The sequence below is a fragment of the Dromaius novaehollandiae genome, chromosome 16, assembly GCF_036370855.1.
Source record: "Dromaius novaehollandiae isolate bDroNov1 chromosome 16, bDroNov1.hap1, whole genome shotgun sequence".
Taxonomy (NCBI): Eukaryota; Metazoa; Chordata; class Aves; order Casuariiformes; family Dromaiidae; genus Dromaius; species Dromaius novaehollandiae.
This window is the reverse complement of record NC_088113.1, coordinates 18213346-18231736: the sequence shown is the minus strand read 5'-3', so window position 1 is coordinate 18231736 and position 18391 is coordinate 18213346. Positions and strand designations below refer to the sequence as shown.

At 57.6% G+C, this 18391-nt stretch overlaps 1 protein-coding gene across 1 annotated transcript; it reads left to right on the top strand.

Moving 5' to 3' along the window:
- The first annotated feature begins 867 nt into the window (after positions 1-867).
- GATA5 (GATA binding protein 5) lies at positions 868-14881 on the top strand. Its single transcript, XM_064521609.1, has 7 exons — positions 868-1137; positions 1765-2394; positions 4596-4762; positions 10737-10862; positions 11685-11772; positions 12181-12305; positions 14001-14881. The coding sequence occupies exons 2-7, from the start codon at positions 1875-1877 to the stop codon at positions 14154-14156; spliced, it is 1182 nt and encodes a 393-aa protein (XP_064377679.1). The 5' UTR covers positions 868-1137; positions 1765-1874; the 3' UTR covers positions 14157-14881.
- Positions 14882-18391: the final 3510 nt, after the last annotated feature.

The following is an 18391-nucleotide window of genomic DNA, read 5'->3' as shown; positions in this document are numbered from 1 at the left end:
GCTTTTGCCGTTTTTCGGAGAGCCCGGCCGGAGCCCAGCGGGGCGCGGGGAGCCCCGACGGGACGGTGTGTCCCCCCGACGGGACGGTGTGCCCCCCCGACGGGACGGTGTGCTGCCCGGCGGGACGGTGTGCCCCCTCGACGGGACGGTGTGTACCCCCGACGGGACGGTGTGCCCCCCCGACGGGGCGATGTGCCACCCCCGAGGGGGCGGCGTGCCGCCGGAGCCTCGCCGGCCCAGCGGCACCGCTGCCCGGGCACGGCCGTGCCCCGCCGCCGCCGGCTGCCAGCGTCTCCCCGGCGCCGGCCGGGCCTCGGGCCGCGGAGGAAACTCGCCGTTTGGGGAGCTCCGGCCCCCCCGGGGAGACCCCCCCCCCGGTCCCTCTTTATTATGGCTTTTATTGCGAGGAGGAGCAGGAGCGCCCGCCCGCAGCAGCAAGGTGCCCGCCGCGTCCGCCCCGGCCCGAAACCCCGTCGGGAAGTTCTCGGTTTGTTGCAGGCTCCGCCGGCGGCCGGGGCCCGCGGGGAGGGGCGGGGGGCGCCAGGCTGGCCCCGGCGGCGGGGGGGGAGGCAGCCGGGCCCCGCGGGGGCGGGCAGACACCTCCGTCCCTGCGCGGGGGGGGGCTCAGCCCGGGGGGGCCGGGGCAGTGCGGGTCGCCCTCCGGGGCCGCATCCTGCCCCCCGCTCCGCGGCCCCGCGCCGGGGGCGAGCGGGCGGGCGGGTCCCCCCCGCCGGGAGCGGAGCCGGCGGGGCTTATCCCGTCCCCCCGGGCGGGAGGCACCCAATCCTCGCCGGGACCGGGGCTACCCCGCCGGCCGTCACGTGGGCCGGGCCGCACCGGGGCCCGCCGTAAAGAGCCGCCGCCGCCGCCGCCGCCGCCACTTCCCCGCCGCGAGCAGCCGCGGACGCACCCGCGGCGCGGCCGCCCCACGGGAGACGGCGAGGGGAGGGCCCGGGGGAGGGCGGCAGCGGCCCCGCTCTGCCTCGGGGCTCTTTTCTTTGCCACCCCCCCTCCCCGGTAAACTTTCTTTATTCTTTTTTTAATTCTTTTTTTTTTTCCTGGAATTTCCCTGGATGGTCTGAACGCAGCTTCATGCCCACCCGGCCATGCCCGGCTCCGCTCCTGGCCCGCTGCGAGGTGAGTCCCGGCCTGCAAAAGCCCCGGAGAAACGGGGGTCGGGGCGGGGGGGTTCCGCGCTGCCCAGCTTCAGCTCCCCTTTTAACGGCGGGGGATCCGGCCGCACGGGGAGGCCGCGTTTGCGCCGTTTGGCTACTTCCCCCGAAAGCAGCAGCGGTGGCGGGCCGGGGCCGGGGCCGAGCCCCGCTGCGCCGCGGCCCGCTGCCCTCCCGCCGCGCCAGGCCCACGGGCGCGCTCCAGGCCCTCGGGGAAAAAAAACATAAACAAAAAAAACGAAGGGAAGGAAAATATTTTTGATTTCTTTTTTCTTTTCTGCTCCTGGAAATGCCAAAGCGGCTCCGGGCCGGAGCGATCGGTGCCCCAGGTGGGCGCTTCTCCCCGTCTCCAGCGAGATTATTTCTCGCCGCGGCTCGGCCACCGCCGCGTTTTACTCCCCTCCGCTTGAGATCGATCGGGTCGGAGGGAAGTTTAAAGGGGGGGTAAAAATTCCGCTCGGAGCAGAGGCGCGGCGGTTGGGCGGCGGGGAGGGAGCGGGGGGGCTGGACCGCGGGCGGCCGAGGCCGCAGCCGCCGCCGGGCAGGTGCGGGCCCGCCGTCGCGGCGCTCACGGCCGCCGCTCTGCCCGCAGGCGCCGCCGAGTGAGCCCCGCGGCCACATCTGGGCGCAGCTGGCGGGGCGCCGCGCCGCCCTCCCCGCCGGGCGCTGAGCCGCCGCCGCCGCCGCCGCCGCGGACGGACCATGTATCAGGGCCTGGCCCTCGCCCCCAACCATGGCCAGCCGGCGTATTCCCACGACTCCGGCAGCTTCCTGCACTCGTCGGCCGCCTCGCCCGTCTACGTGCCCACCACGCGGGTGCCGTCCGTGCTGCAGCCGCTGCCCTACCTGCAGGGCTGCGAGCCGCCCCAGGGCCCCCTGGGCAGCCCCGCGGGCTGGGCGCAGGGCGGCGGCGAGCCCGCCGCCTTCAACGCCGGCAGCCCCCACCCGCCGTCGGGCTTCTCCTACCCGCACAGCCCCCCGGGCGGCAGCCCCCCGGGCCGCGACGGCGCCTACCAGGGGCCCCTGCTGCTGGGCGGCGGGGGCCGGGAGCAGTACGGCAACGCCTTGGTGCGCTCGGTCAACGGATCCTACTCCAGCCCCTACCCCGCCTACGTGACCCCCGAGATACCTCCTTCCTGGACGGCCGGACACTTCGAGAGCAGCGTGCTGCACAGCCTGCAGACGAGGCAGGCGGCCTTGCCCGGCCGCAGATCCACCTTCGGTAGGTCGCCGCCGCCCCTCGCCGCGGCGTCGGGGCTGGGCTGCCCCCGGGGCTGGGGGTGCTGGCGAGGCTGGGAGGGGGAGCAGGGGCAGGGCGGTGGAAACGCCGCTGTCGGCCCGCAGTGGCAGCCGCAATAACCCCCCCCCCCCCGGCTTTTTGGTGGCCCGATCCTGCGGGGAGCAGCGCGTTTCTGCCCCGTTTCCATCCCCGGGACAGGTCCAGAAACAAGGGGAGGGAGGGAAAAGTTTTTATCAAGGGAGGAAAAGATGGTCCGACACTGCCGTGCCGGGCACAGGCGGGTGTGTGGGGGTGTGTGTGTGTGTGTTACACGGAGGGCAAAGAACACGTTTCAAAGCGAGCAATTCCCGCGGAGGACAGGGGAGCGGAGGCTGTTCAACCCCTTCCCCCCGGTGATATCTCCTTCCCACAATATCGACTTTGTGCCTGTGCTTCAATACTTACCCTTGTGTTTAAATTAGCAGGGCAGATTTATAGCTCCCTCCCTTTTAAGTAATTTATTGTGGTAAATTAGTTTATATTTGAACAGACTCTCGGTCTCCTAATTCGCCTTCGCCCAAACAGGTCCCCAGCTGCATCAGTCTGCGGCCTTTGCAGAGACAGTGAAACGCAGTCAGGCGTTGAACAATAAAACCCACTTCAATTCGTTTCCATCCACACCGGAGAGTCCCTTTAAATCAAGTCCCGAGCAAACTTTGTTTGCTCGGATCTTGATTTAAAAGAACTCCGCGCGCACGGTTTATAACCCCGGGCTATTCCGCCCTCCCGCGCCGGTGGTGGCTTGAAAAGTCCTTTAAAAGCCACTTCAAGATCTCGGCCGCGTTATCATCTTTACTGCGGTGACCCGAATTATCTTATCTTTAAGCCTAAGAACAAAGTAAAGCAGGGAAGCGGCCCCCTCCCCAGCGAGCGCCGGCCGCGGCCGCGCTGCCCCGCGGGAGGTGCCGGGCGGCGGCTCCCGGACTTTCCCGGTGCCCTGGAAAAGCCGTTCCCCCCCCTCCGGCTCCGTGGGGCCGGGCGGCTTCAACCGGGCCCCGTCGGGGCTGCCGCGGCCCGAAATTCGTTGTGCAGAGCCGAGCCCCGCCGGGGAAACGCGCTGCTCCGCCGGGGAGACGGCGCGGAAATACTGCTTTCACCTTTATTTGAGGCTTTGGTGCCTGGGACGCCGAGCTCCCTCGTCCCCGCAGTTTATTTTTGCTCTTAAATAGTGTAAACCGCTCTTAAGTAGCGTAAACTATGCTTTTTCATTTAGTGAAATCCTGCGATTTTTTCCGTTTCTTTTTTTTCTGTTTTCTCACTTCTTTGTTCCTTTTTTCTCTTTTCTTTTTCCTTTTTTATTTTTCTTTTTCCCTTTTCCTTTTTTTTTTCTTTCCGTTGGATCATTTTTAATACTTTCGAAGATGCAAAAAAAAAAAAGAGTGTATTTTTCTTAGGAAGAAAATAGCATTCCAGACAGAGGAAGTTATTTTAAAAAAAGAGACGGAAAGGGGGAGGGGGCAAAGGGACGAGGCTCCAGATCGCGGGGCTGCTGGCTTGGCTCCGGGCTGCCCCTTTGCCTGCAGCCGGGCTCAGGGCAGGGGCGAGCCGCAGGCGCTGCTCGGGCGCGGGCGGCTCCGCGGGTTCCCCCGGGGGTTTTCAGGCAAAAAAAAAAGAAAAGCCGGAAAAAGCCTCGCTGATGGGGAGTTTGGGGCGGTGGAAAAACCCCGCGGAGGGGAGTAAAGGGGGGGGCAGCCCCCCCCGCGCCCCGCGGGGTGATTGATGCGCGGCCGCGGCGCCCCGCCGGAGCCCGTCCCCAGCCTGGCCGTCGCCGCCAGGCAGCCAGCACCGCGCCGCGATTGCCATCAGGGAAGTCCCCCCCCTCGCCCCCCCTTATCATCTTGCAATAACACCGCGGCGATGTTTTATTTTTGCAGCCGGGGCAGGGAGAGCGGCGCGCTTTCCAGGAGCCCCCGCGCCGGGTGGGCTCCGCCGTCCCGCGCTCAGCCCTCGGCGGTCTTTCGGCGGGGGCATTTTTGTGTCTTTAAGCAAAATTTTAGAAGGCCGGGGGGGGGACGACGAATGGTTTAATTCCGCAGGGTGGGATGCGCTTTGCAGGGTGGCGGCGGGCTCCGGGGTCGGGGTCCCCGCGGTGGCCCGGCGCGGCGGGCGGCTCCTGACCGCGGCGTCGCGGCTCCGTCCCGCAGAGTACCTGGAGGAGTTCCCCGGCGACGGCAGGGAGTGCGTCAACTGCGGCGCCATGTCCACGCCGCTCTGGAGGAAGGACGGCACCGGCCACTACCTGTGCAACGCCTGCGGGCTCTACCACAAGATGAACGGCATCAACCGGCCGCTCAAGCCGCAGAAGAGGCTGGTAAGAAGGGGAAACGCCCGGGGCTGCAAGGGCCGGACGGCGGGGAGGGCTCGGGGCAGGATCCGCGCGGCCACGCGACCCGGGGGATGCCCGCGGTGGGGCCCGCTCGGCTCGGGGGACGGATCCGCCGCGCCAGCCCTCCGCAGGCAGAATGGGTCCTGCCGCACGTGAAACGCTCCCGAAATGAGCAGGAGCCGCTTGTCGCGGTCCCTCGGCAGCCTGAGTCGGGAGGAGCGGGGCGAAGCCGAGCGGGGGGTTGTGCCCGACACGGCCGATCCGCAGCCCGGAGACGGGCGGACGGGGACCGGAGGGGTCCTGGGGCTGCGCGGAGAGGATTGGGCCCAGCTGAGCCGAGGGGGCCGGTGGCCGTGCTGGCGGCCCGGGGACAAACGGGGCTCTGCGGGCTTCTCCCAGCTCCGTGGACCAGCTGCTTTCCTTCTATTATTTCCTATCTTTTCATGCAGACACGCGTGGTCTAGGCACAGCAGTTGGACAGGAGATAGGGACCAACCCTGAGCTGGCCCAGGCGGGTTTGTGGGAGCAGGATGAGGCCCGGCGACCATGCTGGAAGGCCCTGCTGCATCTGCCGCGGGGCGGCCGGGCGCTCGTGAGCTCCCGGTTTCTGTGCAGGTTAACGCATTAATTCTCCCGCGACATGGCACTGGGCTTCCTGCAATTGGGCTCTCATCGTGAGAGAGGAAAGGCGCGTACTTTATTTGTACAGTCGCTTTGGGATGTTTAAATTTGGTGGTAACAGTTTTGCTTTCGGAGCCTGTCATCAGCAGAGTCATGGCAAACAGGATGTTTGTCTCGGGGCTGGCGCTGGGAGCAGCTGGGAGCTCCTTCGCGTCTCGCTCCCGCTGTATTCGGGCATTCATTTTCCTGCTGCAAAACAAATTATTAGCAATAATCCAAGAGCAGCAAATTTCTGGTTAATAAATCCGTAAAAATAATTTGGGATAGAGGAAAATGTTTCATTCCGCTTCTGATACCATGAATGTAACTCTGCATTTACCAAAAGCAAGGAGCGGTGAGTGGCTCTGTGGGAAAGCAGTTTCGTTCTGCTCTGTGGTGACATCGAAACGGATGCATTTCTGCGAAACATTTTGCATTATCCAATGGGATTTACCTGTGTTATCAGAATGTTTCTGATCTCCTTTAATGTAATTAAATCTGCATCCCAGCATCAGACCCTGATCTTTGCTGGGCTGCGAATCTCAGAGTTATGCCGCTGATTTCTTTGGAGCAAGTGCGATCTGTGTATTGCAGGATCTGTGCAAAACGGTTTAAAGCCAAGCCTGCATTTGGGCGTACGACTGGCATCAAAACGTGACGCTAGCTGCGTTTTCAGGGCTTTTTCGACAGCTTTTCCACAAAGGAATTAAGGCAGATAGGTCACGCTGTTATTAAGCACTTTATTTCGGCATGCGGGAGGGGAGCCGACCCTCCCGCTGCCCGTTCTGGCCGCGGCGAGGCTGTCGGCAGGACGCTGCCTGCCCCCGTGCCGCGTCGCTGGATACGTGCCGCCGGCGCTGGGAGCCTGGCACAGCACCCGGGGACCCCAGCGCCTTGGGGGCCGCCGGTGAACCCCTGCTTGCTCATCCGTCACGGCCGCGGTGGCATCCACTGGGCGTTTTTCAGCAAACCATTTTCTGCTGGAGAATGCTCACGCGGAGGATTAAGATATTTCCCGGGGATGAGCAAATCTGGTTGGGAATTATCGAAGCACTTTCAGCCTTTTTATTGTTTTGACTATTAGGAAGGAGAATAATGATAACGCCCAAATGAAGGAGTCAGTTCTTATTGAAGAGAAAAGCCTCAGTAAGTTTGGGAGGAAATACCCGAGGAGATTTTGTTGTATAGGAAAGAAAAGGGGCTGCAATTTTGACTTTCCATCCTGATTTTGGAACGAAGCATTTCAAAGTCACGGATTTTCCTGAGGGGTTTGAAATCCCGTTTTGCAGCAAGTGCTGCCCTGCCGGAGGAAGGGACCCGCCGAGGGTGGTCGGGAGGGTGCTGGCGTGTGCTGCAAGGTGCAGTGCCCAGCGGGGAGTCGGGGGTGCCCTGCCCTCCCCGCAGGCGGGTCCTCACTTACGGCTGCGGGATCTCCTCTGCTTCATGCTAGCTAAGATCTGCTGTTTTCTTTTTGGGGAAAACGCTCCTCGTCCACTGAAAAGTTGGGGGTGTAATTCCTCTGGTGCCCCAGAGCAAACCCGCCACGGGGGCAGCTACCTGCCTGCCTCTGCTTTCGGATGCTTCCTTCCCCAGTCGACTTGCACTGCGTGGGACGTCTCCTGTGCAATGCCACCGCGTAATCTCACGCACGCCGTTTGAGAAGGTGGTGAACGCAGTGGGACTGCTGCGCTGGGAGCACAACCGGCCATTGAAACAGGCTGTTTCACAATGCCGTGAGATACAGACGCAGAGAGCAAAAAACGGTCGCTTTTGTCCTTTACATTATGACCTTTGCTCTGTAACTGGATACTGCTTTACGAGTTATTCTGACTTCTGTTTTTACAAAGCAAAGTCCCACTGAAAAAAGGTGCCGGGCGTCTTGCACTGGCGATTGCACATGGCCCGTGTGACACGGCAGGAACGACGTGCGGCAGCCCGGTAGCAGTCCGCCCGCTTGTGCGTGGGAGGGGGCTGGCGCTCATAGTATAGTTTTCAGTTCTTTTTGTTTCTTTTTCTGTGATAAGGCAACGTCCTCTATGTAGCAGGGACAGCCATTTTGCTGCCGACCGAATCCGGTTTTCAGCAGAAAGGAATTATCTTGGAGAAGGATGGGAGCAGCATGTCATTTTAGGCAGAACCTTCCCTATCCAAAGTTTCTTGCTGTGTTTCACCACGTGATACCTTAGACCCAGTCCTAAAGGTCAAGTCACCCTCACCATCCAAGAGCAGCCCCTGGGGCTGGATGGCTGCACTCGTGGGCATGAACCTCTGCTAACGCGGCAGCGTTTTAGGCCCAGAGCTGCATCTCGCGGTGCGGCACACGAGGGGCAGATGCAGTGCTCGTCGTGTGCTCAGCAAGCTCCGCACAGCGCTGGGCAAAAGGACTAATTGGAGGCATCTTTTGCACTCAGGGCTCAGTGGTTTTTTTCAGTCTGTCCTTTTTTTACAGTTTGCAAGACTTAGTGGTTTTGGTGCCACTTCTGCAGGGAGTGGGCACGGGATTGATCATCATCTGGTGCAAACTGGTGGGAATCTAGTGTGGTGGCTGCAGTGATGCTGTGTGTTGCTTAGTTTTCCCATTGCCGTTGGTTCCTGCCATTCACTAGTCCTCTGAGGTGTGGTTTTGCCCAGAACCAGGCCAGCAAAGGCGAATTTCAGACGATGCGGATGTGTTTTGCTGGGCTCTGAGCCTCCCCCTCGGCCCTGCCTGCTTTTGGGAGGTGAGGCAACATGCCACCGTAGCTCACCGAACTCCGGTATCTCAATACGCTTTGCTGCAGCCTCTTTTCTATCAAAACCAGCTCCTTGCCTGGCAAGGGGGGGCAAAGAAGCATCGATTAAATCTTCTTGGAGTTCAGAGGCTTCTTTTTTCCCATGAAACCCCCAAGGTTTCACTTCCACTTTTGAGGAGGTCATGAAGCAAAGTCTGTGCTGGCGTTGGGCTCCCTCCGAGGGACCTGCCCCACCGGCTCTGAGCTCCTTGGGCTCCCCGGCAGCGGCAACACGCGTTTGGTTCAATGTGCACCAACTACTGACTCCTCGAGCTCAGCAGCAGCAGCTGGCTGTCGAGCGTGGTCCGCAAAGAGTTTTTGTTTGAGCGTACACTGCATTTGTATAAATAAACACCGGAGCACAATGTTGAAGTCAACAACTTCCTAGACAAGGTCAGAACGCTACAAAGGCAGGCCGGGTGGAGGCTGGCAGAAACGCACTTGCTTTTAGGGGATCTGCTGGGAAACCAGCAATAACGTATTGTATCCTCGTCCTTCAGTGAGCAGGGGTAGCCTTGACTGTCTCTTCCTCGCTAAATCGGCAAGTTGTGCCGCGGGGACTGGCTCTCGGAGGGCGGCGGGGTTTATCCAGGCTGTTTTGTCCTCGAGGTGGGTTCCTGGGCTCCTGGGCTCCTTGAAGAGCACAGAGGACGGAGCGTGGGCGGGTGGTGCCACGCGGCCGGCGGCTCCGGCAGCGCAGGGACGGCTCGGGCAGGGCTGGCGCTGGCCTTGGGCCGCCGGCGGTGCCCGTCCTAGTCCCACCTCGGCTGTAGGCGCCGCGTGAAATAGGGACAGGGCGTCCCTCCCTCCCCGGTGCCTGCGAGCGACGAGAAATCTTGGGACTTTCCAAAGGGCTCTGCATTGGCCTCCCTCCGCTCCCAGGCAATGACGGGTCTGGTCTCCCCAGGTCCTCACCGGGCACGGCCAGCCCGGGGCCGAGCACTCCCAAATTCCCCCTCTGCTGCAGCGGGAGCCGCCCCGGGACCGGGCTCGGGGGCTGCCGACCACAGGGCTCCTTCCCCACGGAGCAGAGGGAGGTGCTGAGCAGCTGGCGGGGCCGGGGCCGTGCTGGCGGCAGGGGAGAACAACGCGGCCCCTGCAGCTGAGACGCCTGGAAGTAGCTCCGTAGCCGATTCAGGATCTCACCGCGATACCACGTCCCCTACTAGGGACAAGAATTGCTAGGGAGACTTTGTGCTCCTCTGTACCAGGCTTGTCAGCTCGCACCTGGCTGTATTATTTTTGCCTGGTCATTTCTTGAAAGATAAATAATTTCTGAAGTGATGCAATTATTTGCAAATCGTTGCTGAAACTGCTTTGCTTAGCAACCAGTGACTCAAAGCTTGGACATGGCACCTCTGCGTTTTGAAACTCAAAGCTGATCCTTATTTGACTGCAACCTTGTAAAAACATTTTGTTTTTATTCCTACTCAACCTACCTCATGCGTCATGCTGCTTCATCACGATACCAAGCAATGATGGGAAAAAACCCAAACAGGCATTCTCCATTGCCTGCATCACCTATCATCTGTTTTTGAGAGGAATCAAAGTGATTTTTCTCAAGGCTGAAGAACATATTCAAACACCTGAAGGTGCAGATCCTGTGATACCACTTATGTCACCACTATCTTCATACGTACTTAAGTCTCTTATTAAAATAGTTTGAATGCCTAATGCTAAGAGACATTAAAATGAAATGCCAAATTAAATTGACAGGTCTTGATATGGAGACTTCTGCGTTTCCCAGCAGCGCAGAGTGCAGCGTCAGAGCCGAGGCTGCTGCTTCTGCCAGAATATTTTCCTTCTCCTTTTGGAGAAGGAAATGTTTCATTTAATTCATTTAATGTTTCATTAAAACATCCATTAGCGTGTCAGAGTCAGCAGTCACTGCACCCACAAAATATGTAATTAATTAATGTTTACAAGGTGTTTCAGCAGTCTGTAAGAGAACAGATTATGTGTGAGACGCACAATTAATAACCTTTCTTGTCACATCAGACTGGGCCAGTTCAGTTCAGTTTGGTTCTGCTCAGTTCAGCCAATTGATTCCAGTTGTCTTAAAACAGAGATTAATTGGGATGTTATTAACTTTGATGGCAGTTTTGAGAGCAGAAAAGGAGAGCAGTTCACTTACAGCAACGGCACTTCTCTGCTGCGGTCATAACGTGTGCACTTAAAGGCTGGCTGGTGTTTTCATAGACTCTTTCTCCGTCTCACTGGATCTCTTGGAGGAAAGTGCTCTGTGTTATGAGTTATGATTATTTGGAGGAGATTTGCTGAAAGTTTGTGAAATGGGCTGGAAGGATATTTGCCAGGTTTATCAACCTCAGTAAAAAAGCAGTTGCAAATTGGAGTGATCTCACTTGACTGCTATGTCTTTGATCTGAATTTGGCTATCTTATGTGTTTCACATTTTCCAGGAAATTGTTGTAATCAGGGATTTTATTCCTCTCTGGAAGGAAACTTCCCAATCTGTCTTTTCTGTGCGTGCACTCACGCGAGTTTGGTTTGCTTGCTCGTTTTTGCAGTCCTCGTCCAGACGTGCTGGCCTCTGTTGCACGAACTGCCACACCACCAACACCACGCTCTGGAGGAGGAACGCCGAAGGGGAGCCCGTCTGCAACGCCTGCGGGCTCTACATGAAGCTCCACGGGGTGAGGACTGCGCTGGCGGCGGGACGGGCCCCGTCTGAGCGCGTCCCGGTCCGGGATATCTAGACTGGGCTCGAAAGAGCTGCAGCCAGACCCAGTCCTGTCTCCTGGAGCAGCTAAATCACTCTACTTAGGTTATCCAAAAGAGATTAAAGGGGGAACTGGAACGCTGTCAGGAGGTACCTGAATAGAGAAGAGATTTCTGGCTCTGGATGGCTCTTACTTAGGTGGTTTGCCAGGTTGCTCCAAGAAAAAAAGCTTAACTGCCTCCAGGAGCTGGAAGCTGAAGCTGCCCAAACCCGGACTGGAGATAAAGTGCATATTTCTGCTAGATGGGGTAATTCAGCATGTGTGAAGGATGCCAAGGAGCCTGCACGGAGGTTGGCTGATAACATTTATCCCCAAAGGATGGGAACTACCAGTAACACGTCCATGAGCCAAAGAGGAGAATTCGCCCTTCCCTACAGGCCTCTCTAAACTCCTGCTGTAAAGGTTAAAGTCTCTGTATCCCATGACCGTTCCCTCCAAGCCATGCAGGCCCCAGCTGTCACTGTAATTTAATAGGGCCCTGTCATAAAGGTCACTAATAAATCAGGAAAAGGAAAATAGGAAATAAAGGAAAAAACAAAATTTGTGGGAAAGCCTTAGCTGTTAGCCTTATACATCTTCCAGCCAAGGCCTGTTGCAGAGAAAAATAGCACTTAGTGAAGGACAAGGACTTTAGGTGCGTTGTGTGAGCTGCAGCATGTAAATGGGAAAGCAACACATGTGGGAAGGATCTGAGCAAAATACAATATTAATGATCCCAAACTTTTGGATGTCAAGGTACCACGACCTCTGGCCATGAAAAAGGAAAGCATCCAGACAAGGAAAAGGAAGCCTAAAAACATCACCAAAGGCAAAACCTCGACAGGTAAAGTGCTTTTATTATTGTCACCGGGGCCTGGAGCAGATGTAAAGCCGGGGTGGGAAAAGCTGCTGGTGGGAAAGCTCCCGGGTACGGGCAAACGGCAGGGGATGGCGCGTTTGAGGGCCGAGGGGAAGTTAGCATGACGCGCTCGGCATTTGCCCCTCCAGCTGGTGTAAAGACCAAAGCTGCCAGGCTGTGAAAGGCTCCTCCTCCTCCTCCTCTTCCTTCTCCTCCTCCTCCTCAGCATATTTGAGCCAAATGAGGGCCCTTACCCTGAGGAAGCTGAGGGGGAGTAAGAGAACAGTCTAATCATACCATGAGATATGATGGCAGCCATTAAAATACAAATTTCCTCAAGAACACATGTTTTTTCCCATGTTGCTTCATCGTGCTGTAACGATTATCTTCCAGGGTCTACGACTTCGGCCACTAACTCCCCTTCTTCCATTACCACCTCCGACAGCACGGTCACTTTAAAGTCAGAGCCCAGTGCGACCTCGCAGTACCCTGGACAAACCCTCGTGTCCGTCTCCCAGGTGAGCCCAGGTGGCAGCGGGTTGCTTGCCGGGGCGGGGGGCCCCGCACCCCTCTGCATTGCTGACCCGGCTGGGCTCGAGGAGGCTGAGCAATTCATTTGTGCCACTGACACCGCAAATTTATAGCTAGATCCTCCCGTCCACCTCCTTAGCCTGTCTTCTCCCCCCAGACACACCTTTTCCTTGCAAATGGTTAAAAGCGTGGGCTCGAAATGCGGCTGGAGAGGTCAGTGAGGCAACACGACCACTCTGGCTTTGTGCGGGTGCACAGCAAAGCCCACAAACATTGCAAGTCCCCCCGAAAGGGAACGAGACCCCCGGACAGCACGGTGGTTCCCTGGAAGGAGGCCCCAGAGCAAGGCTTGCCGGGATGAGCTCACCAGGGCAGCTCACCAGCCGCTCAGCCCTGGAGCTGGAGATCCTGGAAAGCCAGGGAGCCGCAGCTCCAGGCTGGCCCGGCTGATGGACTGCCTCGGAGCTAGGAAAGCGGGGAGTGCGAGCCAAGACGTTGTGAGCCTGGAAAGGCTCCAGGCTATCGGCTCCCCATCAGCTTCCTCGTCGTGCAGCCGGGGAGCTGAGAAGGCTGAGCTCTGCTGCAGCCTCCAGCAAAGCTGCCGCAGGGCCCATCCACTGGGGAACGGGCTCGGCGTGGAGCTGGGTTTGGTGCTGATCTCCTGCCACCACGTGCCAAGGGTATGCAATCAAATCCTTGCAGTTATGACCTTGTCGATCCAGTGGGGCCAGCCCTAGCTGGAAAATTCCCTACTTCCCAAGGGATAGGCCCGTTGGGTATACGTTATCTGCTCCCTGCAGTCCTGAGGTGCTCAGCACTCACAGAGCTGTTACGCTGTCTAGAGACCACTGATCGCGTGGCCGTACTTTTGCCTTGCGGATTTGTTTGGAAGGGTTGCTATTTTATCTTTGTGGTGGAAAAAATGACTCTAAATCAACCCACCAATCAAAATTTTGTGACCCTGCCATTATCTTTATGTTGGGTCTAACCAAGCCCCTCAATCTGAACATGCTTGCATGGAGGGGAAGTTCAGCTTGAGATCCAAAACTCTTGGCTTGGTGCCATCTTGACTTTATGGGAGAGATTTTTTGGCTGAAACTGATAAATCTGATTTGTGCTGTGCTCTTAAAAAATATACATGTGCCTAGAGACCTCTGAACTGGATATGTTCGGTCAATAAATAATGGGAGACAGGCACTGTGACGTCTTCTCCCGGACCGCTCCTCACGCTCCCCGGCCTGGGGATGGAGCACCCTCTGCCTAGGTACAGGGTCCTCCGACGTGCAGAACTGGCGTCAGGGCTAATCCATCATATTCACGGTCTGTCACGTTGCTACCACTACGTTGTGACAAGTGTGATCATTATGGCAAATAACCGGCTACCAGGAATGGGCCTGTATTGTATCCCATTAATCCTGAGTAAGATGGCAGGAAAATTAATACGAATTCCAGCAGCTTGGGGTTTAGGAGAGTTAGGCACCCCGTTGCCTACCTGACCTCAATGAAAGCCGAGCACCTGATTCCCTTAGTGCTCCATGAAACCCCTGCCTTAGATGAGAGGGGGTCATTGGAGCGAGACCGTGCCTTGGCTTTCCATCTCCTAAGCGTGCTGGCTCAGCCCTGCCTAGAAAACCCGCCGTCCGCGGCTCTGTCGTCACCTTCTCCTCCCGCCGTCTCCGCAGGCGCCCAGCCAGTCGGAGGACGCGCTGGCCGGCGGCCACGCCGAGTTCAAGTTCGAAGCGGAGGATTACGCCTTCTCGCCCGCCGCCGTGGCGCAGCCGTCGGGGCTGAGCGTGCCCCTGCGGCAGGACTCCTGGTGCGCGCTGGCACTCGCCTAGGAGCCCGCCGGCCCCGGAGGGGCTTCGGACCAACGGCGACGTTCTCCCCGCGGGGGCACGCGGCGCTTCGGGACGGCGAGGGGCCGAGCGGCAGCACGGGCGCTGCGGAAGGACAGATTTCTCGCAGAGGACGTGCGCCAGAAACGCTGGCCGGGCACGGCCGGGCTCGCCGGGCTGCGGCGCTGCCTTCCCGGGAAGCCTCTCCTCGGCCAGAGGGACCCGGAGCTGCCTCCCCGAAGGAGGAGAGCTGGGGACGCTTCTGTTTTCGCGAGGAAAGCCTCCGTCCTCCTGAGATGAAACCAAGAAATAAATGCATCCCAGAATCTATGTTTATTCGCGGTGATTTCTCCCCCCTATGACTCCTCTGTGTGCAATTTATTCCACTTTCCAATAAAGACTGTAATAACGTGGCATCAAATAACTTAATTTTATTAAAATGTAAACTGTGTGGCCTCCTTTATGTTTTATTGGCCACAGCAGGAAAAAAAAAAACTGTTGTTTTTAAACATTTACTGTTTTATATTAAAAACGATCATCTCGATAGAGCGTTAGCTTCTGAAGCGTTTGGCGTATCGACGCCGAGCTGGTGAGTCATACGTAAAATAAACACGCTGCTCTTCCCATGCCAGCTCCAAACAAAGATTTTTTTATTATTATTTTAGGCTAACCACAGGACAAAAAAAAAGATGAAAACCTCCCAATAATAAAAAAATAGTTTTCTTTGATATTTTCTGATTGTTCTCAATGTTGCCAGCTCGGAGCTCTACGAAATCCTCAGTCAGTCCCCAAAGAGTTAAGGGATGGGTTGAGAGATCTGAGAGGCTGGAGAAAAAGGGGTTTGGGGGTTTGATTGGCCTCCTGTTTTCGGGATGTTTCAGAGGGAGGGTGTCCAGCTTCTCAGCCACGCAGGTCAGAAATGCCTGCTTATTTTTTTAAGGAACGCTCAGGAGAGGTTGCTTTCTTGGAGCTGAGCAGAAGATCACCGCGAACCTCGCCCGGCGCTTGCAGCAGCCGGCAGCATCATGGGGTGCATTGAAGGTTGTCTCGCCTTTTCCTGGCCTCCTGCCTCCGCGCGGATGGAGCCAGGAGCGTGCCGGCGCCCGGCCTGGCTCCGCGCAGCTGGGCCGGGGCTCCGGTGGCCGGGAGCGCTGGAGGGAGCTGGGGCGAGGGGGGACCGCGCCGAGGCGGGTGGGAAACGGAGGGGGAGCGAGGTCACGACGTCACTTCGGGGGCCTGCTTCATTTGTTATTTCTAAATAAAACCCGGCCGAGCTGGGCGGCTATTTACGGCCAGGAAGCTGTCAAGTAATAGTTCCTTAATACAGACGTCGACCTGTCCAGGGCTTCCTGGAGCAACTCTTCCTCTTGTCAGAAGAGATGGATCACTTGATTTTTATTATAAACAACAGGCCGAAGATGACCAGGGAGAGTGAAATCTGGCATCGCGTCGCGGCTCGCCCGAGGCGGAGGCCGGCGCTTTCCCACCGCGGCTCCTCGGCCACCTCAAGGCCTGCTTTCAGCAAAGCCCTCGGGGGCAGCTCTCTTCGGAGGGGGGTTGTTAGCCTCTGGGGGACCCTCGAGCTCTGGGGACGGGGACGGGGCCCACTCGGGGCGGTTTGGGGGCACCCACAGGCCGCCGCGGCGGGTCCCTCTGCCCGGCCGCGCCGCGCTCGGCGCCGGCAGGGCCTGTTTGCGCGGCCGGGCTCTCGTCAGGGCTTTGCGTCTCCGCCGTTTGTTTTTCCACTCTTTCGCCCGCCAATATCCGGCGCGGGGCAACGCGCGGCGGCGCAGCTGATAACGCGGCAGCGCGGGGCCGGCGGCCGTCCCTGCCCGAGCGGCCGCGGGGCCACTTGGCCGGCCGGCGGCGCGGGGTCCTCCCTTCCCCGTCGGCGTGACCCCGAGGCGGGGAGTCGCTCTACAGGCAAACGAGACCCGAGCGACGCCAAGACGTTGACGCCGGCGGCTCCAGCGACTTTATTTATGGCCTGTTGGTAAGCGCCGGCCGCGAGCCGGGCTACCCCGGGGCCTGGTGGCTGACGAAAGGCGGCAGCGTGACAAGGAGGGAAACAGTCGGGATGAGGGTAACTTTTTCCTTTCTGCTCCTTCCCTGCACTTACTGGACGGCCTCTTCCACAGACACATTTCAGAGGCAGACTTCTATTTTTTCCCCTAAAACCCTTCTAAGCCCCCTCGGTGCTGCCTCTGCTTCACCCCGGCCCGGTGCGTGTTTGCTCTCCTACGGCTCTGGCGGCCTGTGGACAACTATTATCTTTACTGTTGTTGCACAGCTGCCTCAGAGCTATCAATTGCCTTTGATCAAAGGTCACCTGCCCAGATGATTTTACAACATGACTACAATGATCTCGTCCGTGTTGCACTTTATACTGATGCCACGGTGATTTTTACCAAGTCAGCAACAGAGTAATGAAGCACTTGAGCCTATAAACACATGTTGTTCTTGTTTATGGTCATATTAATAGCACAATAAAGTCATTGCTAACCCGAGCTGTTGTTTTCCAAGAAAAAAGTTTGTTTCTTTTTTTATTTGTGCACAGAAAAAGGAAAGCTGTGGTTTGGTTTGTGCTGGGAGCCCTGAAGCCCCGGACTCCCTGATGGGGTGTCGCTTTTGCAGTCGACCAGGGAGACGTCATTTTTTCTGCTCTGCGCACAGAAGCCCGTAGCACAACCTGTATGGCAATGGGCTGCAAACCAGGCTCTCCCTGCAATGCTGCTCAACTAGCTGATGTGTTTAACTCTGCTTGCTCTTCCTCTGCTCAGGCTTTTGGGATGACCGCAGCATCATCCTCCCCAGGTGTAGGTGTGCACAGCGGGCCGTGGTCAGGGTGATTTTTGCCAGCTGAGGAGCTCGCCCAGCACTGCTATAAGAGGATGGGGGCACAGAAGCATCTCTTCTTGGTCCTAGTGTTTGGCAAGTTAATACATTTGTCTTTTTAGGGTAACACCTGGCTCCAAGAGGCTTTTCCTGGGAACTGGTAGAAGTGAGATTTCGAGCCAGGTATGTTAGTGTGTGACCTGAAGTGGGTTCAGGTTCCTGTAACTCATTTTGGATGGCTCTGGAGGTGCTTTGTGGTGCAGAGAGGCAATCTCACTGTCATGTCTCATTTTCTTCTTCCTGTTGGCAGCTGGACTGGGGTCTCAGTGCAGCATGAGTATTTTCTATACTCTCTTCTTTCCTGCTTTCCAAGGCCAGGCTCTTCTCTGGACAGGGGACTGAATGTTATCTGTCCATTGATGCTCTTGGTGGTATGAGACAAGCAAACTTTTTCTTATTTGCAAATTATTTTTTTTCATGTGGTATGTTAAATTCTTGCTATGTTTCTGAAAAGCAAGCTTAGCAAATGGTGTGCGGGTAGCGCCAGGGTGGTCGGGCCTGGGAAGTGATGCTGGGTCACGGCTGCCCTCACTTCTGGGTGTGGGGGCAGGTGGTGGGGGGCTGCCGAGGTGGGTCAGCAGGCTCAGCCTTGGTGCTGTGCTGATGGAGCCAGCTCAGGAGCTGCAGGGGTTTCACTAGGGGCTTGTGCTTCTAACCATGGATTTTATCTATACTTGGGTCTGAGCCACTGACCCAAAAACAGTGGGGTTCATGGACATTAACTCTTAATGGGACTCTCTGCCTCCTGGGCTATTTTAACCTCTTCTGCACTGTTAGCCTTTCTCTCCAAGACTGCCTGGTAGAGCCAAACCCTCCTCCTGCCTTGCACCAAGGCAGAAGTGTGTGGGATGGGTCTATCAGACCACCAGAGCTGCTGGGATTTCTGTGCAGAGCATCCTCCTTCCTGCTGGCCAGCTTGAGGCTTCACCATGTGCTCCTCACTTCCAGTGAGAGCAGTGTTTATAAACCCTAGTGCTGCCTGCATGTTAGCTGCAACCTTTGTTTTCTGCAAATCCAGGCCCAAAGGCTGTCCCAGGCTCTGCTGGGTCTCTGGTCCCCGGCTCTCTGCTCCTTTCTGATGCTTTTATTAACCAGTTGGTTACCTGCTAGTCAGGAAAATGGCTGGTGTTGCTTTTCAAGTCAATGGGCTGTTGTAGTTAAGTGTCTGAGCTATTTACTCCAGCAGCCGCTAAACCAAAGCTGAATACTCGATCTCGCCATTGTATGCGCAGGAGAGGAAAGCAAACAGCATTGTTCCTTTCATCACATCAGAGGGCTTTCTTGGAGGAGGCTTTTTGGCAGGTGCTTGGAAGGAGGTGGTGTCTCCAGGAACCTCTCTTGTT